Source organism: Taudactylus pleione, unplaced genomic scaffold (genome assembly GCF_031769625.1).
Source record: "Taudactylus pleione unplaced genomic scaffold, aTauple2 ptg000135l, whole genome shotgun sequence".
NCBI classification, from domain to species: domain Eukaryota; kingdom Metazoa; phylum Chordata; class Amphibia; order Anura; family Myobatrachidae; genus Taudactylus; species Taudactylus pleione.
Genome location: NW_028284537.1, coordinates 1,171,071 through 1,197,307, shown reverse-complemented (window position 1 = coordinate 1,197,307; position 26,237 = coordinate 1,171,071). Strand labels below are relative to the sequence as shown.

Genomic DNA, 26,237 nt, shown 5'->3' with positions numbered 1-26,237 from the left:
GCTTCCTGACTGCATATCGTATAATTGTGTTACATTATCCTGTTACAATTGCCAATATGTGATCTGACCAAATCCAATGGTAAAATAATACAAATTGTTTTCTCCTTAAACACTGAGGGCCTGATTATTCAGCAAAGATCGCAGTTGGTAATACGCACACAATCGGGCGATTGTTGCATACTCCGCATGCGTATGCAACGCTGTGCGCGTGGACAAACCTGCTACTGCGATCGGGACTGCGATCGCAGCGGCTACACAGACCGATCGCAGGGTGATTGACAGGAAGTGCTGTTTGTGGGTGGTCGGGCGAACGATGTCGCGCCAGTGCGTTTCAACGCCGTTGCACAGGCTTGCATAAACTATCCACTGTGATACCAGACACAGCCTGATGCCTCATAGCGTGCACTGTAGTAGGCAATTCCTGAGTGAGGTCTGACCTGCCTTAACTGTGCGTATGGGTCCGATGTTACTCGATGTTACTGATTATGTCACTATGTTGCTAAAGTATACAGATGTGAGTAAGGTGAAGTGAGCGTCCTTATGTTAGGCTGCAATCGCAATGCGAATGCAATTATTTGCATATCACTGCCGATATTAGCAACTGCGTTGCGTGCGTATAAACAGAATAGCGATCCTTGCTGAATCAGGTGCCTAGGGCCAAATGTAATAGGGTGAGAGTTTAGTAAATGTGAGAGTTTAGCAGTAGACTCTCACATTGGTCGAGTTTTATCTTCAAAATGGGAAAACATCTGAATAAGATTTTAAATTGTGAGAGTTTTTTTGAGTCTATAAAATGTGCAAATTTGCTCTGTTGCTTTGTTCTTGGACTCTATTACATTGGCCCAGTTTAAAAAGTGTGAGAAAACTCTATCATTTTTTTTTTTTGGTAATCTCTTTATTTTTAATTTTGATAGAAAATACAGCACGAATATTATCATGCACAAAAAATTATTTGAACAATCTACAATTCAAATATATCAAATATTATTTTCCACAAAAATAAAACTACACCAAAAATGCACATCAATCAAATTTTTGATTTGTAACAAAAATAGAAAAAAAAACAAAATAGGGAAATAAATAAAAAAAAATATACAAAGAAAAAGAAGAGAAAAGAAAAAATAGGGGGGGGAGGGAATTAAAGAAAGGCAAGTAAATCACTTATGGAAAACCGAGATCACTCCATGCCGGGAAACTCTCACATTTTTTATACTCTCACCCTATTACATCTGTCCCTTAGTGAATAATTGTGCATAACCTCCATTTTTGTCTATTCAGACAGTCTGTCACTTATTGAAAAAAATATTTTTGTTTTCTATTTTAATATTTTACCTATTTATGGGTTATATGTTTACGTTATAATTGTATATGGAATTTAATAAAGGTTACATTTTATTTGTGTGACCAGTGTACCGCATCACTATCCTTGTTTTTGTTTTTTTTATACTTTATATCTTTTTATAGTGGGTAGCACCTCTTCAGTGAGTAACTAATAAATTGAAACTTTTTAAATTGAGTATTGAAGAGAAGGTCACTCACTGCTGCGGTTGTCTCTCCTTTTCCAATTGGTGAGACTATACTGCAATATCTAACGCTACTGTTTAATGCCATCAAGAGATCACTGCCATATTACTGTGACATTTGTGCCCCATCTCTCAGTACTGTCTGTTTGCGTTCCAAAATAGAATGCTTTGAGGGGGGGAAAGGGGTGCTCTAACCCTGAAGGACACAGAGATTTGGTAAAGGAAATTAAGGTGTCCACACCTGCTGTTGCCGAACAAACAGGTGATTTTTGACCTTGTTGGCTACAAAATGCTGAGCAAGATCATTCACAGGTTGACGAGAACAGCTGGTATATCAGGTTAGAAGACGACAGCGACAGGCAAAGTGTCATTGTTCCGTCCACTTTCAATAAAGTGCTGACACTGAATAACACATAAAGGAAAAACTCCCGATATGGCTTAAAATATAAATTCACATAGGACAGTTCCGGTCAAGTGGCATGCTAGGTAAAGATTGTACTGTGACTCATTCGCGCAGCTGTGCCTCTGTGAGAGTATGCTGTATCCAAAATCTCGGGGTCTAGTTACTAAGCAGTGTTAGGAGACAGAGTGAAAAGTGATAAGAAAGTGATAAGGTGCCAGCCAATCAGCTCCCAACTGTCATCTCACAGGCTATGTTTGAAAAATGACAGTTGTGAGCTGATTGGCTGGCACCTTATCACTTTCTTATCACTTTCACTCTGTCTCCTAACACTGCTTAGTAAATAGACCCCCTAGTGTCCGTTATGGCACAGGCCTGTTCCTGCCTATCTTTAAGTGTACTGCTAGTGGGTCCAGGCCTGTGAATCCACCATGAGCTGTAATAGGTTCTGTTCTGAGTGAAACCTAGATGTGCTCTTTGTCTTCTTACTACATACAGAACCTGGTTATCTCCCAAATGTACTTGGCCTGCGCCGACCTCTGCTTTCAGCTTTGATCCTTCTCTCCCTCCATTGTGTTATATATCTCCTGCCAGTGCTATTGGTTACCTAGGACTTTTATCATGAGCTTTGGAGCCAAGTATGGGGTGGGGGGGGGGCATCTTTCAGGAAGACTAAGGTGTATGTACTAAGCCTCGTAGAGAGATAAAGTACCAACCGATCAGCTCCTAACTCTTTTTTTTCAACCAACCTATCAAGTGACCATTAGGAGCTGATTGGTTGGTACTTTATCTCCCTCCACCTTCTCTCTCCCCAAGGCTTAGTACATAGACCCCATAGTCTCCATCCAGGAGTTTCTGTGGTCACCCAAATGGTTTGATGACATGACATTGATGTTATCCATACACTATCCCTTCTAGGTCAAACTTAATGCTTAAAATGTGAAGATCGTGGCTGAACGGACATTTCTAGGACTGCAGCCGGCTTACTTTATTATTTTAATTATTTCCAGGGTTCATCTATTATACTTACCATATAGTTGGAATTCCCACAGACAAAATCCCGCATTGACCCCCTAAATTTGCTTTCACCCCTTTATGTTTGACCTGTTCCCGCTCTGTCCTGTAAGTGAACATCTGGGGATAAGTATGTAGGCCCTAGGCCAATAATGCTCTGATACACCTGGCTGCGTTATGGGAATGGGATCTGATATTTGAAGGCTGTTTGGGCAGAAACGCAGGTCCTCACATACAGTTATGGAAGTGGTGCCATGAACCTGTATCTCGGAGCTGCCTATATCTCTGGCACCACTGCATACAATGCATTGCATAATATAGGGCGTTCTCGGTGCCTCTCTTGTGTGCTATGTCTGAATAGGTCGGTTACAGATACCATGTTAACAATTCATACAAATGCTCATTCTTCTTCTCATTCAGTGTGCTGTGTTGATCCCATACAACTAACGATAATCTCCCCTATTGTTTTCAGATGATCACTGGAAGCAATAATTGGACAGTCTATACGTAAAGATCTTCTCATAACCAGTGCTGGTGTCATTCCAGTTCTTTGGGTAGCGGTACCTGTATAATACACAAATTCAGAATCAATCAGTCATTTCATATTTTCACACAACAAAAATGACAATATTTTGTATGTGGTTTTGGTCTAGCGACGATAAAGTTTTGGGCTCTGCCATAAAATTGCCATTTATGTTGTTTAAAATAACTTTAGTATTTATTTTATTAGAAAAACATGTTTAGAAGTGATTGCTCTATTATACCCCTTTTCCACCTAAATTCCGGGTCTGACCCGGAGTTGGAACAAAGTTCCTGTCCAGGTCAGACCCGGAATTTTGCCAGCGCCAACTCGGGATATTCCGGAGTCAGCGCCACTCACACCGCAGTCAGGTCTGCATAGACCCGGCTTTTGCGGTTGTGAAAGTGGTCGCTTGGAGATGACGTCATCTCCAAGCGCCACTGAAGTCGGACCAATCGGCCGGCTAGCAGCGCACTCCAGGTCATCGTGACCCAGAGTGCGCTGTTCTCACAGCAGGGTTTCACGGGCTATGCCCGTGTTAAACCCTGCTAGTTACCTGGGTTGGATTGCCGGGTCACTCGACCCGGCGATCCAACTCTCTCCCCTTTTACACCAGGGAGCTGCCCGGGTTAACCCTTCAAAAACCCGGGTTTTAGCTCCGGTGTAAAAGGGGTATTATACTGCTCCAGTAATTTGGCTAAGGTGCTTAGTAGATTTTGGGGAAACAGACAAAACGTTAACATAATTAAAATTTCTGAATTTCAAGGGTAAATCATTATTATTTAATAATTACATATAGTATAATTTGTCTCCAAAAGAGACACACATCAGTTTGCAGGATAGGACAGTCAAACGCTTCTAACTACCAAGGCGGTTATATCGCATGCACTCTTTAAGATCCAGGAATTAAATTTAAAATACATAGTACATGCAACATAAAGAGTGAGGTCATCCTATGCAATACAATGGAAATCAATAAAAGTAAGTATTAAATAAACATTGGTCCATATGCAATTCTTCACCATGTGCAGCTGCTCACATCGCAGTAGTATACAGTGGCCCAACATCCAGGGTGTGGGGGAGACTTGCCAGTAGTCACAAAGAGCAGCAGTACTGACAGCAGTTCACAGTTAATGCCATTAATTAAATAGCACCGTTAGTCTGTGAAAAACAAAGTTGTTGCATGGAAAAAATTGGTATTCACTTTACCACCCACCCAATCCATGCCAGCTCCTGGCTGGACCTGAGGTTCACCCCCTAACCACTATGGTTACTCAGGAGTCAGAGAGCACAAGTCCAGCTACCTCTCATTTGGAAATGAGGCCATAAGAATTCACTTAAAGTTTGGACTTAGGATCAGGCAACAATTTGGAGCTTTTTTTCTATTTTTTCCCCCTATTATTTACAGATTGGATAGTTTGTTTGGGGTGAAGGATTAGGGACTAGTTCGCCTTTCTAAGCCCTAAATAAAACTCTGAGTCTAACCTTGAAGGATTTATGAAAAATTTGTTGATTTTGCAATTTGTTTTATTTTTTTTTTGTGATGTTTAAAGACATTTAAATATATAAAAAGAAAATAATAGGTCATTATTATTTGAAAATGACAGGCAGCAATGCCCTTTAGTGCACTGTGTAATGGGGTATATTTACTAAAGTGAGAGTTTTTAGAAGTGGAGATGTTGCCCATAGCAACCAATCAGATTCTAGCTATTATCTTCTAGAAGGTGATAAATGTTAAGTAGAATCTGATTGGTTGCTCTGGGCAAATTCTCCATTTCGAAAAACCTGCGCTGTAGTAAATATACCCCAAGTGTCTGTGTAACTGTTGTACTTTCACCCTCACTGCACCCAGCGGTGCAAGTCAATTAGGAGTGATTTCCGTACTTTTACATCACGCCTTACAAATTGCGCACATTGCTGCATATATTAGGTAAAGCATGCTCTCAATAAAGCCACATACACACAAGCTGATTTTTATGAATGATATGGACGATAACGGTATATTGTTCATTTCGTTCAGTGTGTATGCAGTGAACTACCAACGATGCGCGATCCGCAGGTTGTTAACGATGTCTTTTGGCGTCCGTACATGCAGGCCAATCTGACGATATCGTCAAGAATCACCTGTTCAGAGATGTGGAAGGATGACTTCACTGAAATATATCTGTCAGGGTGTACACCCAATATCGTTTGTCCTGCACTACAGAACGTACAAGGGAAATCTTTCACCAATATCGTTCATACAGCACATCGTCTAGTGTGTATGAGCCTTAAGGTACCCGCACACTAGATGATTATCTGCACGATTTGGACTCATCGTAACAATAAGTCATTTAAATTTGTGCAAATCTTGCAGTGTCCACGAACGTTAACGATCCCTATGCGGGTCGTTAATTGTATCTTCAGATATTACCTGCTGCAGGTAAGATCTGGCAATCTCTTTGCGTTAAGGACACACGATAGGTCATTAGTAGATCGTTTGTCAAAATTAAAACTTTATGCATAATTGCCGACATTCAGCTCCCTCCTTCCGGGAGGGAGCTGAATGCCTGCATACAGCGGGGGGCGTGGCCGGGCACTGACTTTGTGTGGGGGTGGGGCCAGGGCAGGGCCGCGTGATTGTGGATCCGCCCCTCTTTACAATGCCGAAAATAAAGGCATTGTGAAGCAGGGGGCGGAGCCACGGTGACGCGATTCAGCGCAAATCGCATCATCGCCCCCCGCTGCGGGGGTTTCTAGTATTTGTCCAGGGGGTCGGGAGCGGCACCTGATATTCGGGAGGCTCCCGACCAAATCGGGAGGGTAGGCAAGCCTGACTTTATGCATGATATCGTTTGTCCAGGACTGCCTGGGAGCTGCCGGGAAGTTCAAGGGAAATTGTTAATGACATTGCATCATTTGCAAGTCGTGGTGTGTGGTGCACCCTAAGCTTCAGTTGAAAATGGCAACTCTCAGTCACCATGATTTCACACTTTGTACAGTGAGGACCTGGCAGAAGTGCATGAAAAAAGTCGGGAAGTCATCCTGAACCCCAAATACTGCAAGTGTCAAATAAGACAGCAGGACAGCGTAGAAAGCTGTTAGTGGCCATAAGCAAAGTATTGTTTACATTTTTTTAATAATGGCGGAAACATTATAGCCAGCCAGTGTATTTTAGTAAATAAAAGTATTTATAGTAATTTGGGGATATAAAATGTCTCTAATGTTATTTTTAGAAGTTTACATACAAGTTAAAGTAAAATAATGTAATCTGGAAGCTCAAAACCCCCTTTCCCACCAATACAACAGTACTGTAAGGATACATGTCCCACATCATTCAACCCAATGTTACTGTCAACATGCTTCTAAATACATTTATTTTCACTGGGAGGCGCGTCCGAGGGGTGCTGCACCATGTCCTGTTCCTGACATTTTTACCTTACAATTAGGACTTCCCTACCTTTTCACCTACAGCGGGAGGTGCGCACGGAAAAAAAATTGATTTTGCTGCATGAAGTGGTTGCGGATTTCTAACTGAATTGTAAAAATAAAATAAAAAAAAGACCCACATTGAATTTCCTTCATAGTGTGCGATGAGTAGTTATTCAGATCGTTAAACTCGGTGGGTCTGATTTAAAGGTGCACGCAGTCACCGCCAAAAGGCATCTTTTTCAGGGTTCCAGTGGCTATAATATGCAAATGCTACTTTCAGCCATTTCCCCTGTATCCTAGCGTGTGCCGGAACGTGCAAGCCATGAGACGCTAACTTTCAGTGCCCGGTGGTTCTGAACAGTCTACCATCGGCACACCATTGCGTGCTTGACTGACACTTGCACCGTTCTATGACAGGCGCTGTGTCTCATTCTGTACTCTGCGTCTGTGCGACTGAGAATGTACAGGCTTTCACTGACAACACTCCCATAACACGCCCATGAGACAGCCTGTTTTTGCATGCACTTCCTGTTACCTCCCAGTCACCACCCAGGGGCTTGCATGGTTTTGCCACGCCATTTCTGCTAGCGGTCCCATACACAACAGCGCATTTGTGCCTACACACAGGGTAACGCATGCGCTGTAGGGGTTTTCAGAATATTTTGCGCCTGCACAGTAGCAAAGAACTGCTCAACTGCACAAACATCGGCAATAGCTTGCTCCTCTAAAGCAGGGTCACACTGTGCAATTATCGGCCTGATCAGGTAATTATCGTCTGATCGGGCTGATTATTGCTTGGGAGAATTTAGTAATTTTCAGTGAGCAATGGAAAAAAAATGGTGGTTGAATATGCAAATGAGTGGGTGTGGCTACAAGAGTGCACTTTTCTAACTTATAATTACACTTCACTATCACTATCACCTTTTTTTCCCCTTTCGTGTGATGCCCTGGGGATGGTCCTTGGCTGGAATTTTTTGGGGAACCCTGCGCCTTGGACGTGAACCCCTTAATGTTAGGGACGCCAGTATAGAGGAACCTTGACGCTGGCCTGGCACTTATTCATATATTTTCAAATGTATGTAACTAATACCTCTGAATTTCTATTATTATGTAGGATTATAATTATAAGTAATTTCTGTTTTTGATCACTAAGGATATAAAATGGTTTTACTAGCTTTCCCTTGTTGCAATTACAATGTATTAGCACACAATGCCAAAATTGGCGCAATTGAGCAATTTTTTTTTGCAACTTCACATGTACGCACAAGGGGCTTATTCAGTGGTGCAATGCTGAATGCAAATTCACGATTATCGGTGTCTAGTGTCTAACCCTAACCCTCCACCTAATCCCACTACTTACCATTGGGATTCCGGTGGTCGGAATGCCTGCGCCGGGATCCCAACTGGTGTTGGGATTCTGGTGCCGTCATTCTGAGTGCCGCCATCCCACATACAGGGTTTAAACTACATCCCTATAATATATCTAGCAAAAGGTCTAGCTTAAAAGTGGACAATCCCTTTAGAAAGTAAATAGCCATTTACGGGCTACCAAAGTTTGATCAATTAAACAATGACATTGTATAGACTTATTTTAGACAACTGTATTACAGAAATATTATATATCATTATATAAATAAATTCTCACCGCTTTAAGATAGGCCACGTTACTCTGCCGAATATCTTTTAAAAGCACGTCTCTTGGGGTCATGTCGACTTTAGGAGGTGGGCGAGATCTTGGCACTGGTTTCAGGGTTTTTATTACGTCCTTCAGATTGGCTTTCTCCGACAGCTCTGAACTTTGAGATGTGCTTGACTTGGGAGTTGCTCTCTTCAATTGTATCATATCCCGCAAACTAGTTTTGTCTGTCTCTTCCCTTAACTTTTGAGCCGCGGACTTGGTTTGAAACTTTTTGAGCTTCACTGCTTGGAAAGGTGGCGGCTCGGGATTAGAAATGTTCTGCGAGCTAGGAGCTGGCTTATTCTGTTTACTTTTTCTAAGGGGCACCACAGGGATTTTAGGTTCCTCAGGGATTGTTGGCATTCTGGAGTTAGGAGGAGGTGGCAGTGAGGGTTGGTTCAACATTGCCCAAAGCTCCGGAGGTATCCCAAACTCTAGGCCATTCTCCAGCATGGTTATAATCTCTTCTTCATCTTTGTTCTGCTGCTGTTTTTGTTCTTCTTTCCTTTTTTGCCTTTGCTTGTCCAGATTTCTAGTAAGCAAATTGGTAACAACCATTCTCGGTCCTGGCAGCTCAAAATGGTAGCCCATTTTCAACAACGTGTTATTGGCCTTCAGAAGCCGCGCAATCTCCATCTCAGCATGGTGGCCCAACATGTGCCTTTGATTGTGGAACCTCAGCTCGGTTAAATGCTCATTAAACTGCAGGCACCGTATAATGGCCACAATCCCCTTTCCGGTGATAAAGTTGGACTCAATATTTAAGGTGATAATGCTCCTGTTTTCTCGTAGCATGTTGGCCAGAGCAAAAGCGACGTTCTCGTCGGCTCCAACGTTCGCCATGCTGAATGTTTTTACGTGCTTGTTTTTCTTCATGCAGTTTACGAAGTCAACCAGCATTTGTTTTGGAATATTCTCAATGTTGTTTAAGTTGACTTCTGTCACGTCTGGACGGTTTTCTCGTATGGACTGCAATGTTCTGTCCAAGTTAGTTTGATTGCCAGAAGGCCTGGCTGTCATTTTAATGAAACTAGAGTCTACCGCTAATTTCTTTGGTATATTTAATTTGGAGATCTTCTCATCCGGCTTTATGTCTTCACTTTTTTCACTGGAATCTGGAACATCGGTATTGATTGGAGTGTTGTTATTATCCTGTTCTATCTCTGTCTCCTTCTCTACGACCTCCGTCACCTCCCCGTTGTGTTGAGATATTGGCTGTATCTCATTTTCTGGATCATTTTCCCTATTTTCTATGTTTTCTGGTTCCTCTACTGTTTCCAAACTTTGGTTTGTCTCTGCCTCCTCTATTACATCAGCTGTTCCATTGAAACTGTCCGTGTCACAATCTTCTTCCAATATGTTATCTTTACTTTCTTCTACCGTTGGTTGCTCAACTACATCTTCGCCTGGACAATCTGCCTTCTCATTCTCCTCCCTGGCGGTTATTCTCTGTTGGTGATAAATTACATAAGAATTCATTATGAGAAATGAATCAAGGATCAATGAAAAAAAAATAATAATATTTTGAGAGAGGACATATATATAGAAAGTAGTGATGAGCGTTTTGGTTCTACTCTGTTCTTTTCGACAAATTAGCACCAGTTCGGATTTAGGGCCTGATTCAGAGCCGGACGCTATTTACGCTCGCTCGTTCAGAAAAAGGGGCCGGCTATTTAAATTGAGCGCTCGCTCTTTGCGGTCTGTTGACGCCTCTATGTCTGAGCGAGCGAACAAAACATGTGCTCGCTATTTTGTAAAGATGCCCCCTGGCCGCTCGCATCATACGTCATCTCCGCTATTTATTAGATTAATCGAGTACATCGAAAGGCGTCTGAACTGCTCGCAGTGCTTGTGGTTGGATTTTCCTCTGAATCAGGCCCTTATGTTATTGGCTATCCAGAACACGTGAGAGCCAGGTAGCCAATAAGAAGCCGTTTTTCAGATCCGAACAAAACCGAGTAGAACTGAACTGCTCATCTCCAATATAAAGTGTGTTTATGCACTGGCTTATCAATATAGGGTGAACGGTGTGCGGTGCACATGGCACCTTGAGTCGACCGCACAGTCTACACCCATACCGGTCACTACTGAAGAAATCACTGTGATAATGGCACTAGTGCAATCTCCCTAGAATGGTGTTGGCGCCATTTTCCTGGAGATTTGACCAGTGACCTCTGATGCAATGCCAGAGTCTGCTTTGAGCATGCACCAGTGTGAGGAGGGGTCTGCACAGAGATTGCACATACTCCCCCATAGAACACCTCTGTGCATAGGTGTGTTTACAGGCCTATCTTTGTATATACACTGTGTATATATATATATATATATATATATTTATATATATATACGGCTATTTTAGTCTGGAAAAATAGGTTCAGGAACTGTGGGTGGAGTTATAGAATTATATATATACATATATATATATATATATATATATATATATATATATATATATATATATGTATAGGGTGTGTAGAATGGTGCTCTGGTTCAAATCACAGGTGATATTGCACTGTAGTGCAAAGTTGTATATAAAGTCCAGTTGGTGCTAATGGGTGTGACACTTTAATCCCTCTGGTGAAGGTGGCAGCAGTCTTCCCGTGTTCCCGAGTGGCAATCAGGGTAAATGTGATCTGGAAATGAGGTTTGGAAAGAACATGCGCCTGATAGTGTAGTAATTCAAAACGGTTTTAGCACGTGCTCAAATATAAATGTGCGTACCAGAAAATAAAACTTTATCGCTTATCTGTGGTTCTTTTGCTGGGACCTCATATGGTGGGGTACACTCAAAACTTCAGGGTAACCAGGAACCTTAAATAAGATTGTCTCGCACCGAACCAAAATAAACACATATAGTGTAGTAATTTACGTCCAAGTAGAGTGGTGTGATAACAAAACAAGAATGCGTACCAGAATGTCACTTGAATCACTGCATAAAGTACTATGGGCCTGATTCAGAGCCGGTCGCTATTTGCGGTCGTTCATTCAAAAAAAAGGGGTGGCTATTCAAATGAACCGTTCGCTCTTTGCGGTCTGTTCACGCCTCTAGGTCTGAACGAGCGAACAAAACTTGCGGTCGTTTTTTGGGAAACTACGCCCCCTGGCCGCTCGCATCCTACGTCATGTCCGCTATTAGATTAATCGAGTACATCGACCAGGGTATGAACTGCTCGCTATTCTTGTGGTTGGTTTTTGCTACCACAATTTTGCGAGCAGTTCTGGCTATAAAATAACCCAGTGACGTGCTCAATGATGCTGCTGTTTTAATTATGCACACCCATAAAACGCCCGTTTTGACCTTTAAGCACGCCTGCGATCGGATCTCCACTCCCCGTTTTCAAGCACCTTCCCCTGTTACCACCCACATACGCCTCTTTCTGTCACTCAAATTATCAGGCATTCGCTATTTTGCAAGCACATGAATTTCGACCGCACTGACTGGTTCGCGCATGCGTATAACGATCCGTACGCATGCGCAGTTGGGCAAACATCGCTCAGAGCGAACGAGCGGCCGCTTACGAGCGGCTCTGAATCAGGCCCTATGTGTCTTGGGGACCTCTTCAACATCCTCAGGGGCCCCTGAGGAAGTCTATCCAGACGAAACGCGTTGGGACCCTTGTTCCAGCCCCTCTCCATACTGCTGACTATTCACAGATAAGCACTCCATTATCTTATTTATGTTTTTTTAAACCTTTTTATGTACCCTGTACTAAGTGTCATTAAAAACCCCTTGTTGATGAAGCTTCTCTGAGTAAGGGTCATTCTCTGCTTATTTAAAGCTGACCTACTCCATCTATATACGAACCATTGGGACTATTATGGGATGTTGAAGAGGTCCCCAAGACACATAGTACTTTATGCAGTGATTCAAGTGACATTCTGGTACGCATTCTTGTTTTCTTATCATACCACTCTACTTGGACGTAAATTACTACACTATATGTGTTTATTTTGGTTCGGTGCGAGCCAATCTTATTTAAGGTTCCTAGTTACCCTGAAGTTTTGAGTGTACCCCACCATATGAGGTCCCAGCAAAAGAACCACAGACAAGTGATAAAGTTTTATTTTCTGGTACGCACATTTATATTTGAGCACGTGCTAAAACCGTTTTGAATTACTACACTATCAGGCGCATGTTCTTTCCAAACCTCATATATATATATATATATATATATATATAGTCCAATATACTGCACTCGCACCTTAAAAAGTTATATGTTCAGGGTGCTCTCCAAACCCTTGGGTTCCAAAATATAAGAAATATCTGTGAATTTCTCAGATGAAGGCACTCACTTAAAAATTATTGATTTTATTGAGACATTTTTCTTCAAAAAACTTTTAGACGTTAAAGTCAGACACCATATTTGGTTGTGTCGACGTTTCGGTCCAATTTATGACCTTTTTCAAGACTAGTGTCTTTCAAATTACAAGTTTATAGATGTCGAAATCATATGTATGTTCAACATACTGTATCAGAATCGCTGCCTGGCACAATGAGGATATGGATGTGTTAACATCACCTTATCCTTCATAGTGGCAGCATCAACAGCAACCTGAACAGCGCACACATGGAGCTCAGAGCTCCGAAAGCAGCAGACTTTAACGTCTAAAAGTTTTTTGAAGAAAAATGTCTCAATAAAATCAATAATTTTTAAGTGAGTGCCTTCATCTGAGAAATTCACAGATATTTCTTTTATATATATATATATATATATATATATATATATATATATATATAACATGGAATACTCAGGGCCATATCTTCCATTGGGCTTGTTGGGCAGTTGCCCAAGGGCCCGAAGCTTGTAGGGGCCCGCAACCCGCCCCCCTGCAGCCATGGCCAGTTGGTATATTTGTGATATTTTTATAAGCCGGCCGCTGGTGTGCTGTATTCTGATCTAACCTCCTCCACCCCATCCCCCCCGGTGACGAGTACTCACCTCAGTTCCAGTTTCACTTCATCCGCCTGCTTCAGACAGAGTCCCTCTGCATGTGTGGCAGGGCTGATGGGCATGCAGGAAGGTTTAATTGTATTGAACATTTAAATTTTTTTCCTGTGAATGGGTGGGTAGGGGCCCCAGTGCATTGCTTTGCCCAGGGCCCACACTGCGGTTAAGACAACCCTGGGAATACTCGGCACTCTGGCTTGAATGTAAACAACAAAGCGCTGGGTGCCTTCCCTTGTGGAAAAATGCAAATAATAATGAGAAATTGGGTGGCACTCTAAAATAAAACAACCACAGTGATCCGGCACTCATGATGTGGTACAGATAGTGCTTGCTCAGGTGCCTTCCTTTACAGGGAACAGCGTCCCCACGACATATGAACACATGAGGCGGCACTCAGAGTCGTAGTACCAGGTGAAAGACGTGTAGATTTATTTAATCATACGTGCTGTACATCGACGTTCCGGTGGGGTAAGGTATTTAAATCTGTTTTACACATTTAACATGTATTCTTGTTATCCTGATGAAGGGGCGAGAGGCCCCGAAACGTTGATGTACAGCTACATTATTGAATAAATCTACACGTCTTTCACCTGCTACTACGATTCTGAGTGCTGCCTTATGTGTACATATATATATATATATATATATATATATGTAGAACCGAGCCTGCACATCCCTAATATATACATATATAAAAGATAAGAGATATGATAAATACTTTTATTCTCATTATAAAAGAACAAATAAATAACAAAGAACCAGGTAAAGCACATACACATCACAGCATGGAACAATTCACATTAGATAAAATCTCCATTCAGGTTCATTCTAACAACGTACGATCCGCTTTAGTACTGTTCCCGTACCATACCGGTATACAATAGGTTAGCACACACTCGATAACGCAGCAGTAAATATTCATCACATTTTTCCTAGATAGATTCATTACCTGTAATCTCCTCAGAAAATATAAACGTTACGCTTTCTTTAACATGGCTATAACATTGGAATGTCAGGATAAATCGTCAGAGATAATAATACCCAGTCATTTAAAATCTTTTACCCTCTCCACCTCCAAGTGGTCAGTAGTAAATTGCAGTAACATAGACATATTCGTCCTCCTGAAATCAATAATTATTTCTTTTGGGGTTTTTTTCAAATTTAAAATGAAACAATTTCCCTTACTCCATTTAATGAAATGCTCCATCGCACCACGGTACAGTATGCCTGCTCATCCCCGTCAGATATAAGACCCACTGTTGTGGTATCGTCTGCGAATTTCACAATAGAATTCGATTCAAACAAAGGGACGCAGTCATATGTGACAAGGGAAAATAAAAGTGGGCTTAAAACACAACACCTCTAGTGCCTAACCCTAACCTCCCTCCTAGTGCCTAACCCTAACCTCCCTCCTAGTGCCTAACCCTAACCTCCCTCCTAGTGCCTAACCCTAACCTCCCTCCTAGTGCCTAACCCTAACCTCACCCTCTAGTGTCTAACCCTAACCTCACCCTCGTGTCTAACCCTAACCTCACCCTCTAGTGTCTAACTCTAACCTCACCCTCTAGTGTCTAACCCTAACCTCCCCCCCTAGTGCCTAACCCTAACCTCCCCCCAGTTAGTGCCTAAACTTAACCCCCCCTCCCTAAACCTAATCCTCCCAGGGGGGACCTAGCCCCAACCCCCCCTTTCCCTACCTTAAGCCTCCCAGGGGGGTGCCTAAATCTAACCCCCCCCGCGGCTAAACGCTAAGACACCTGGCTTACCTTCATTCGGTATGCCGGGTGTCGGGATTTTGTAGTGGGGTTAATGATAGTCGTAAAAATGTAGACCTATCTATATTTTGACTGCAGATTACCTAGATTTTAAATGTCGTCATTTTGACATGGCCAAAATGTTGACATATAACATATAGGTAAAATATGGTGGACGGGAGTGCCATCCGATTTTCGTGAGCCTCCTGGCTGTTCCGGAAAAGTAGGCAGCTATGCAATAGTCACCTCACATCACCTCCCCCAGTCCTTTCAATGTCCACCTCTCACAGCACCTTCTCCTTTGATGTCCATCCCTCACAGCCCAACATACGGCCCCATCAGATATTATTCATGGTCTTACAAAGCCTGGCTGTGTGCACATGCCATATATCTATATCTATATATATATATATATATATATATATATATATTCAGTCAGGTGCATAAATATTGGGACATTGACAGAATTTTCATATTTTGGCCTCTATTCACCACCACAATGGCTTTGAAATGAAACAAACAAGATGTGCTTTAACTGCAGACTTTCAGATTAAATTTGAGGGTAATTACATCCAAATCAGGTGAACGGTGTAGGAATTACAACGGTTTCTATATGTGCCTCCCACTTTTTAAGGGGCCAAAAGTAATGGGACTATCAACTCAAAAGCTATTTCATGGACAGGTATGGGCTATTCCCTCGTTATTTCATTATCAATTAAGCAGGTAAAAGGTCTGGAGTTGATTCTAGGTGTGACATTTGCATTTGGAATCAGTTGCTGTCGACTCTCAATATGATATCCAAAGAGCTGTCACTATCAGTGAAGCAAGCCATCATTAGACTGAAAAATCAAAACAAACCCATCAGAGAGATAGTAAAAACATTAGGTGTGGCCAAATCAACTGTTTGGAACATTCTTAAAAAGAAAGAATGCACCGGAGAGCTCAGCAACACCAAAGACCTGGAAGACCACGGAAAACAACTGTGGTGGATGACAGAAGAATTATTTCCCTGGTGAAGAAAAACCCCTTCACAACAGTTGGCCAAATCAAGAACACTCTCCAGGAGGTAGGTGTATATGTGTCAAAGTCAACAATCAAGAGAAGACTTCACAAGAGTGAATATAGAGGGTTCACCACAAGATGTAAATCATTGGTGAGCCACAAAAACAGGAAGACCAGATTAGAGTTTGCCAAACAACATCTGAAAAAGCCATTACAGTTCTGGAACAACATCCTATGAACAGATGAGACAAAGATCAACTTGTACCAGAGTGATGGGAAGAGAAGAGTATGGAGAAGGAAAGGAACTGCTCATGATCCAAAACATACCACCTCATCAGTGAAGCATGGTGGTGGTAGTGTCATGGCGTGGGCATGTATGGCTGCCAATGGAACTGGTACCCTTGTATTTATTGATGATGTGACTGATGACAAAAGCAGCAGAATGAATTCTGAAGTGTTTCAGGCAATATTATATGCTCATATTCAGTCAAATGCTTCAGAATTCATTGGACGGCGCTTCACAGTGCAGATGACAATGACCCAAAGCTACTGCAAAAGCAACCAAAGAGTTTTTTAAGGCTAAAAAGTGGAATGTTATGCAATGGCCAAGTCAATCCCCTGACCTGAATCCGATTGAGCATGCATTTCACTTGATGAAGACAAAACTGAAGGGAAAATGCTCCAAGAACAAGCAGGAACTGAAGACATTTGCAGTAGAGGTCTGGCAGAGCATCACCGAGGATGAAACCCAGGGTCTGGTGATGTCTATGCGTTCCAGACTTCAGGCTGTAATTGCCTGCAAAGGATTTGAAACAAAGTATTAAAAAGTTAAAGTTAGATTTAGGATTGTTTAGTTTGTCCCATTACTTTTGGCCCCTTAAAAAGTTGGAGGCACATATAGAAACCGTTGTAATTCCTACACCATTCACCTGATTTGGATGTAATTACCCTCAAATTAAATCTGAAAGTCTGCAGTTAAAGCACATCTTGTTTGTTTCATTTCACAGCCATTGTGGTGGTGAATAGAGGCCAAAATATGAAAATTCTGTCAATGTCCCAATATTTATGCACCTGACTGTGTATCATTCTGCTACTGGCTGCCAGAGTGAACATTACTAGCACAGTACTATGGTGTGCCCAATGCTGAATCTTACCTGCTCTTCATTCCCATAACTCAGCCTCCTCATTCCCATAACACAGGCCTCCTCATTCCCATAACACAGGCCTCCTCATTCCCATAACACAGGCCTCCTCATTCCCATCTTGCAGCCTAATACCCATCACACAGCTTCCATCACACAGCCTCCTCATACCATTCACGCAACCTCCTCTTTCCCATCATGCAGCCTCTTTTTCTCGTCATGCAGCCTCATCATACCCATAACACAAGCCTCCTCATTCCCACCACACAGCCTCCTCATTCCCATCACAGAGGCCTCCTCATTCCCATCACGTAGCCTCCTCATTCCCATAACACAGTCCTCCTCATTCCCATCACACAGGCCTCTTCATTCCCATAACACAGGCCTCCTCATTCCCATCACACAGGCCTCCTCATTCCCATCACACAGGCCTTCTCATTCCCATCACACAGGCCTCCTCATTCCCATCACACAGGCCTCCTCATTCCCATCCCACAGGCCTGCTCATTCCCATAACACAGGCCTCCTCATTCCCATCTTGCAGCCTACTCATACCCATCACACAGCTTCCATCACACAGCCTCCTCATACCCTTCATGCAACCTCCTCTTTCCCATCATGCAGCCTCTTTTTCCCATCACGCAGCCTCATCATACCTATCACACAGCTTCCTCATTCCCATAACACAGGCCTCCTCATTCCCATCACACAGCCTCCTCATTCTCATCACACGGGCCTCCTCATTCCCATCACATAGCCTCCTCATTCCCATAACACAGCCTCCTCATTCCCATCACACAGGCCTCCTCATTCCCATCACACAGGCCTCCGCATTCCCATCACACAGGCCTCCTCATTCCCATCACACAGGCCTCCTCATTCCCATCACACAGGCCTCCTCATTACCATCACACAGGCCTCCTCATTCCCATCACACAGGCCTCCTCTTTCCCATCTTGCAGCCTACTCATACCCATTACACAGCTTCCATAACACAGCCTCCTCATACCATTCATGCAGCCTCCTCTTTCCCATCATGCAGCCTCACAATGCTGTCTGTATCCTCTCAAAATCCCATCATACAAACACTATTGTCCCCACATGCCTCTCACACAGCAGCACAGCGCCCTCCTTACAGCTGCATGGGATTGTGCAAGGATGTTGGGTGACACTGAGCAGTGTACTCTGCTATGTACATCTTGCTGGATTACTGTGCCAGCCTATACATTCATTCTGTGCTCACATAGACATAGCACTACAAGTACCAGCATTCCCGACTACTCACAGCGGATCACTAAAATTGTCTGTCCCGGGGGCAGATGGCACCCTGCCCTCCAGCCCCAGCCCACCCCTAACTTAATTGTGGTACTCCCACGTCGGGGTCGCAATGGTGATCCAATGCTGCATCTTCAGACACAGCACTCGGATTGCAAATGTTGGTAGGAGGCATCGGAGAGGAAACTCAGCTGGCCACTTCTCGTTATTAAGCCCCGCCCCCTCCATGTGGAGCCCTGATTATCTGCCAATCCTGCCCACCTCACTAGAAAGTGAGTGTAATGCGGGAGATCCGGAAACTCTTCCAGTGCACCGGGTGGCTACCCGAAAATTCAGGAGCCTCCCGCAACCTCCAGGAGAGTAGGTAAGTGTGACCACAAACAATCATTAGACATTTAGGGGCATACCTATTCATCAATTATGCGGTTTCTGCATGTATAAAGGCAGAATTAAGTATCCCTTCAATGTAAGAATACAGAAAATAGACGATACTGTATCACCGATATCTCCCGATCTCTGTCTGCCAGACCCCGCAGCAACTGTCCTTATAGTTTTCTATGGGGACGGTGTTTAACAAGATCCGCAAAGCAGAGCCATCTTCCGATGGCGTTAGTCCATTGACTGCGATAGGGCTGCCCTGCTGGAGAGGATCTTGAGATCCCTCTCTGGCGGACTGCAGGAGGTCCTGCTGCACACTGCGGCGGAAGTAAAGTGATCATTTATCTAGTACACTCTATAAAATGATACCTAGAATCTGATTGGTTAGAGCCGACATGGTAGCCATCTCTGTACTATGCATGCGCGCATTAGCTCCACCCTAACTGCTCCTCCGGCCACTCCCGCCAGCGGTTTTATGAGCACAAAGCGACAGAGCAGGGGCGTATCTATAATGGGTGCAGGGTGTGCGGGGAACACGGGCCCCTGGGTATGGGGGGGCCCGCACCGCACACCCTGCACCCATAATATTACTTACCTCTCTGGAGTCCCACGTCGGCGCGGGGGTCCGGCGCTGGAAAACGAATGGAAAATGGCGGCGGCGGCCATTTTCCCGTCGTTTGCGCATGCGCAGTACAGGGAAAATGGCGGCCGCGGCCATTTTCCCGGTGACCTGTGCATACATTATAAACTCTGGGCACACTCCAGTGTCCAGAGTCTATAACTTCGGTGCTGGCCGCGCACAGCTCAGTTCGCTGCCGGGCGGAGAGGAGGGGGCCCGTTTCGGAGACTGCACACGGGCCCCTCCTCTCTAGAAATGTCCCTGCAACAGAGAGGAGGTAGATATGGAGTAAATAATGAAAATGCACCACTTTATCCTTTATATTTGCCTTAGTACATAAGCCCCATAGTACATTAAACATTTCCAGTTCCATCCTCCATACAAAGATTTACCTCAGATGGTAGAAGTGTAACGGGAACCCTCTCCTCTTCCAACATGCGCTTAGATTCCTTTTCCCAGTGTAGATAATCAATGAGAGATCTGTGGTCAAACTGTCCCGTTGGTGGTTTTTCTGTCTGGTCCTTTTGTATCATTCCCACAGGTACTTTCGGATCCGGTGCCAGCACCTCCATTTCACTCTGGAGCTCTTTCAGCTCTTCCGGAGACAGATTGGCCAAAATCTCATCTTCATCGATATCTGCAAACAATTCCTCCAAGTCCGAGTCCTGGCTGTGTTGGGACATGGTCGTTAGTGCTGTCCACGCTGAGCAGCAGAGAAGCAGGCGGCTGTGGGGAAGCCTTCTGTGCTCTGAGAGGACCCTCCAGCACCTGGGACTCAGCCGACAGTCACTCCAGCTGAGGACAGAGCTATATTAAGCTGTGCAAGGGCTTCATAGGGAATTTATGACCATGCTGCCATGCTCTGTTTTCAGCAACTGGTGTCAGCTGTGGAAACGCTCATGACATTTGAGTACAGCTGGTCCCCCCTCCGCATTGTGTAATATGTGGTGGTCATTTTCTAGAGGGTTCTATAAATCTGTGCTGTGACTAATTGTACACAAACGTCTGAGCCTTGTCTCTAGTATCTATTACCTCCAGTACCTATTACCTCCAGTATTACCTCCAGTACCTATTACCTCCAGTATTGCCTCCAGTACCTATTACTTCCAGTATTACCTCCAGTACCTATTACTTCCAGTATTACCTCCAGTACCTATTACCTCCAGTACCTATTACCTCCAGTATTGCCTCCAGTACCTATTGCCTCCAGTACCTATTACCTCATCCGCATGATTACTGTTGTACACATGGAACCATATAGAAATACAAAAATGAATCTATTGTGATATACTATATATGTGCCTATGTGTTTTTGTCCATCTTTTTAAAATCTATCTCACACCTATTCATATCTGTCTATTTATCTAATATCTATCTATCTATCTAATATCTATCTATCTCATATATCTCTCTATCTATCTATCTATCTATCTATCTAATTCTATCTATCTATCTATCTATCTAATATCTATCTCATATCTTTCTATCTAATATCTATCTATATATAGTTCTCATATCTATCTATCTAATATCTATCTATCTATCTATCTATCTATCTCATATTCTATCTATCTATCTATCTATCTATCTGTCTATCTAATATCTATCTATCTCATATCTATCTATCTATCTAATATCTATCTATTTATCTTCTATCTATCTATCTATCTATATCATATCTATCTATCTTTCTCATATCTATCTATCAATCTAATATCTATCTATCTATCTCATATCTATCTATCTATCTAATATCTATCTATCTCATATCTTTCTCTATCTATCTCATTTCTATCTATCTACCTAATATCTATCTCATATCTTTCTAATATCTATCTATATTTCTTATATCTATCTATTTAATATCTATCTATCTATCTATCTATCTATCTATGTATCTATCTAACTTATATCTATCTATGTATCTATCTATATATCCCATATGTATGTATCTATCTATCTATCTATCTATCTATCTATCATCTATCTATCTCATATCTATCTATCTATCTATCTAGCTAGCTCATATCTATCTATCTATCTATCTATCTATCTAATATCTATCTCTCTAACATCTATCTATATATCTCATATCTATCTATCTTATATCTATCTATGTATTTATCTATATATCTCATATCTATCTATCTATCTATCTATCTATCTATCTAATCTATGTCACATCTATCTATCTATCTATCTATCTCATATCTATATATCTATCTATCATCTATCTATCTCATATCTCTTTCTATCTCATATCTATCTATCTATCTATCTATCTATCTATCTATCTATCTATCTATCTATCTATCTATCTATCTATCTATCTATCTATCTATCTCATATCTCTTTCTATCTATCTATCTATCTATCTATCTATCTATCTATCTATCTATCTATCTATCTATCTATCTATCTATCTATCACCAGAGCCGGCCCTAGGCATAGGCATTCTAAGCAAATGCCTAGGGCGACTGGATTGCATATAGACGTTTGCATAGGATGGAGAGACATTGCTCCCCTATTTTATTTTCAATGGTCGGTTCTTCAGGCAAGTATCTGGGTGTGCTATGGGGAGCAATGCCTCTCCATCCTATGCAAATGTCTATATGTTTTCTGAGGAAAGACGCATGTTTTGGGAGGACCCTGCCATTGCAAGTTCCATACTACTTTAAGTTCGTTACATCAACGACTTATTCATACTCTGGACTGGTAATAGAACAACATTTGAATCACTGGTGAACAGTATCAACGAAACTAGCTCACCCATTAAACTGACTTACCAAATCAGTACACACTCCATCAATTATCTTGATGTGCAGGTCTCCATTGTTGAGAGCAAAATTTGTACAGCTGTGTATTCCAAACCTACGGATAGGAACACTTTGCTCCTTGCCACTAGCCATCATCATAAACCACTCATTAAGGGTTTACCAGACTCACAGATGTTACGAGTAGCCCGCATCTCTAATAACTATTTCACATTAAACTCTGAATTGGACAAGATCGTCAATAAATTTGCTGTCAGGGGATATGATCTAAGATCCCTACAACAACAGAAATTAGAGGTGCTTGATATTACCAGAAGCACGTTACTCACATCTACAAATCTTAAAAAACAAGAAATTTTACCGTGGAAATTAAAATTCAGTAGGTCGAGTCCTGTAGTTCAGAAAGCATCTAAGGCATTATGGCCCATTGGTGCCACTGATAAGAATCTAACATGCTTCAAGAACAAGAAACCTATGACGTGCTTCATGCGAGGCAAAAACAACAGAGACACAGTTGTACATACAGATATTACTGGCTTTGAGCAAGCGTTACTTCCTAACACCGGCTTTCCGACAAAAAGTCCAGGCTGCTACAGATGTCTCAACTGCACAACGTGCAGACATATGACAACCGGGCCATCGTTTTCTCACCCGCACACTGGTAAAAAGATTAACATCAAGCATATCTTAACATGCACAACCACCCACGTAGTATATATTATCATCTGCCCTTGTGGACAATACTACGTGGGCAAAACGACAAGGACACTCCGTGAACGTATGGTTTTGCATCGATCTGCAATACGTTCAGCATTAACAGGAAAACTTTCTAACCAGCCTGTTGCACGTCATTTCTTTGAAACTGGCCACAGTTTAGCAACATTGAAACTCATCATCATTGATCACATTCCCAAGTCCCTAAGAGGAGGTGATCGTGGAGGTTAACTTTTGAGGTGTGAGGCACGGTGGATCCATCGCCTGAATACCATCAACCCATATGGGTTGAATGAAAAGATTCAGTGGAGTATTCTTTTAGAATAGTAATTTTTGATAATATTTCTACATTTTGGTAAAAGCTACCTTAAATACTATGTTCTCTGATGTTCATCTATACCTTTTCTATTTATAGAGTCGTGCTTTTGATTTGTTACAGTTCTAGTTCATAATAGCATAGAGAACTTTGGACAATAGACCATTGTATATGTCCCTAATTTGCCTCTGCTTTTGCGTTATGTTCTTGTCCTTATTTATATGTCTCCATCCCTGTGTCCTGTTTACCTTTAATAGTGTTATCTATATGTGGTATTTGTACTAAGGAATTCATATGGGATTGTTGTTGTTGTTTTTTGTTTTACAGCTCGGGTGGGGCCGGTGCACTCGCATGGCATTGCGTTGCCCTGGTAACAGTGGTTGCTGTGTGACTGACGTCATTAGCAGAGGACGCCCCGGGCAGGGTGCCTAAACCGAACTCCCCCCCCCCCCAACATCCCGGGGAAACTAACATACTTACCCGGGTCTGGACGTTCGGGAGTCCAGCGTTCGGGATGCGATGCCAATATCCTGATCCCCTTCGGGATATTGGCATCAACATTATGCGAGATTCCGGCGTCGGTATATGGACGGCCGGCGGCATCCCATCCGACGGCAATATAATATATAACTACAATGGCATAAAAACACTTTGGTGTTGGTGCTGGTGGGATTATCTGCTAGGAGGCACCAGTCAAAATTTTGCCTAGGGCACCAAATTGGCTAGGGCCAGCTCTGTATCTATCTATCTATCTATCTATCTATCTATCTATCTATCTATCTATCTATCTATCTAGCTATCTATCTATCTATCTATCTATCTATCTATCTATCTATCTATCTATCTATCTATCTATCTATCTATCTATCTCATATCTATCTATCACATCTATCTATCTAGCTAGCTATTTATCTAATATATATGTCACAACTATCTATCTATCTACGTCACATCTATCTATCTATCTATCTATCTATCTATCTATCTATCTATCTATCTATCTATCTATCTATCTATCTATCTATCTATCTATGTCACATCTATTCATATCTATCTATTTCATGTGTATCTATCTATCTATCTATCTATCTATCTATCTATAATAATTATTAATTACATGATGAAAACTGCAAGGATTGTGTATCTCTCCTAATATTTTGTATCTCCCCCATAATGTGTCATCTCTTCCAGGCATTGCCTATTTTGTCCAGGGAAATCCTATGTAGAGCACCTAAAATGGCTGCCTCAACTGAATACTTCATGGTAGGATCAATAATCCTTGGAACTGATGACCCAAAATGGCTACCTCACCTCTGTATTGTGTTCATGGATTCTGTATTTCATGCAAACTAAACCTCTGTATTATGTCCTTGGTTTCTGTAAAGCACATTGACTCCTACTTTAGAAAAGCCCTATATAAATACAATAATAATAATTATGATTGTGGGAGGGGGGGGGGGGTCTGGTGGCATATACAGGGAAATGAAGGTGTTCTGATGGCATATAAAGTGGCATGTGTAGGAGGGGTGATGGTATGTAATGGGCATGAGGGGGCATTGGCATATGCAGGGGAATTAGGGGACTCTGATGGCATATACATGGGAATGAGATGGGCGTATCTATACTGGGTGCAGGGTGTGCGGTACACACAGGCCTCACACCCCAAACCTTGCACCCATATAGTTTTCCAGGTGACTCGTGCATGTGCAGTATTGCTGTCCCCGGGAAAATGGCACTGGCGCCATTTTCCCGGAGACCTGCGCATGTGCAGTAGATTCTGGCACTAAGCCAGGGGACAGCACATTGGCCCCCTCCTCTCTAAAAATGCCCCCGGAATAAGGGGGCATTGATGGAATATAAAGAGGCATGTGGAGGAGGGCATATTAGTGTTTAACTTATGGATAAGAGGGAGGTATATCTGCAAATATGATGCCATAAATTCAATGTATGTGGTAAGGAAATACCCGGTGGCCCGATATCTGACAAAATGGTTGTAACCCTACTGTGGATTTATCGTTGTCCAGGAATCTGAAAATAAAAAGGCTGTAACCCTAGCGTGAATATAAGATTCCCATGAAAGGCAGCATAAAAAAAACATGACAAGTACTGTGGCTACAGAACATTCACGCTGTAATGAATACATCTTACTACACATGTAAACACCAGTTATCACTTTAGCAATCACTGAAATTCCATTCTTTGTCCTTGGTGTTAATATTCAATGTTGGGAAATCCTTCCTAGAATTGATAAAAGCCAGATATAAACTAAGGAATCAGTCCAGGCTGTGATGTCAATCAAACGGCATGAGTGACAGCTAGCTGCCACAGGGCACATAACACAATTCTCTTTCCTGGCAATGCAGTTAGGATATTGTCTGTTCTGTCATTGACCTTCTGCTCCACGGCTGGTTTCTGACCTCCCTGAGCTTACCTTAGAACACCTTAGTCTGTGTGATAGGCAAAACCAGACTGCCAATGACACTGCATGAGTGACAGCTAGCTGGCACAGGGTACATAACACAGTTCTCTTTCCTGGCAAAGCAGTTAGGATATTGGGTCTCATTCAGACCCGTGCGCAAGCCCCGGAGCGAGAAACTCTCCCGCTCCGGAGCTCACTACAAAAGGGGCGGCTGTCGATGTTTTTTTTTTTTTAAATTGAATACATTTTTATTGATTATTTAATAAACAATTACAAACAAAAAGGAATAACATTGCTGAATTGTTATAAAAACAATATATTGACATTTGTTGATGCACAATAAATGTAA

The 26,237-nt window shown here is 42.4% G+C and overlaps 1 protein-coding gene across 1 annotated transcript; it reads right to left on the bottom strand.

Moving 5' to 3' along the window:
- Positions 1-3,108: 3,108 nt before the first annotated feature.
- On the bottom strand, positions 3,109-20,531 carry LMOD3 (leiomodin 3). The gene is made up of 3 exons (XM_088473371.1): positions 20,058-20,531; positions 8,514-9,995; positions 3,109-3,501 (listed from the first exon to the last, which is right to left on the bottom strand). The coding sequence occupies exons 1-3, from the start codon at positions 20,346-20,348 to the stop codon at positions 3,475-3,477; spliced, it is 1,800 nt and encodes a 599-aa protein (XP_088329497.1). The 5' UTR covers positions 20,349-20,531; the 3' UTR covers positions 3,109-3,474.
- Between the last annotated feature and the right edge of the window lie 5,706 nt (positions 20,532-26,237).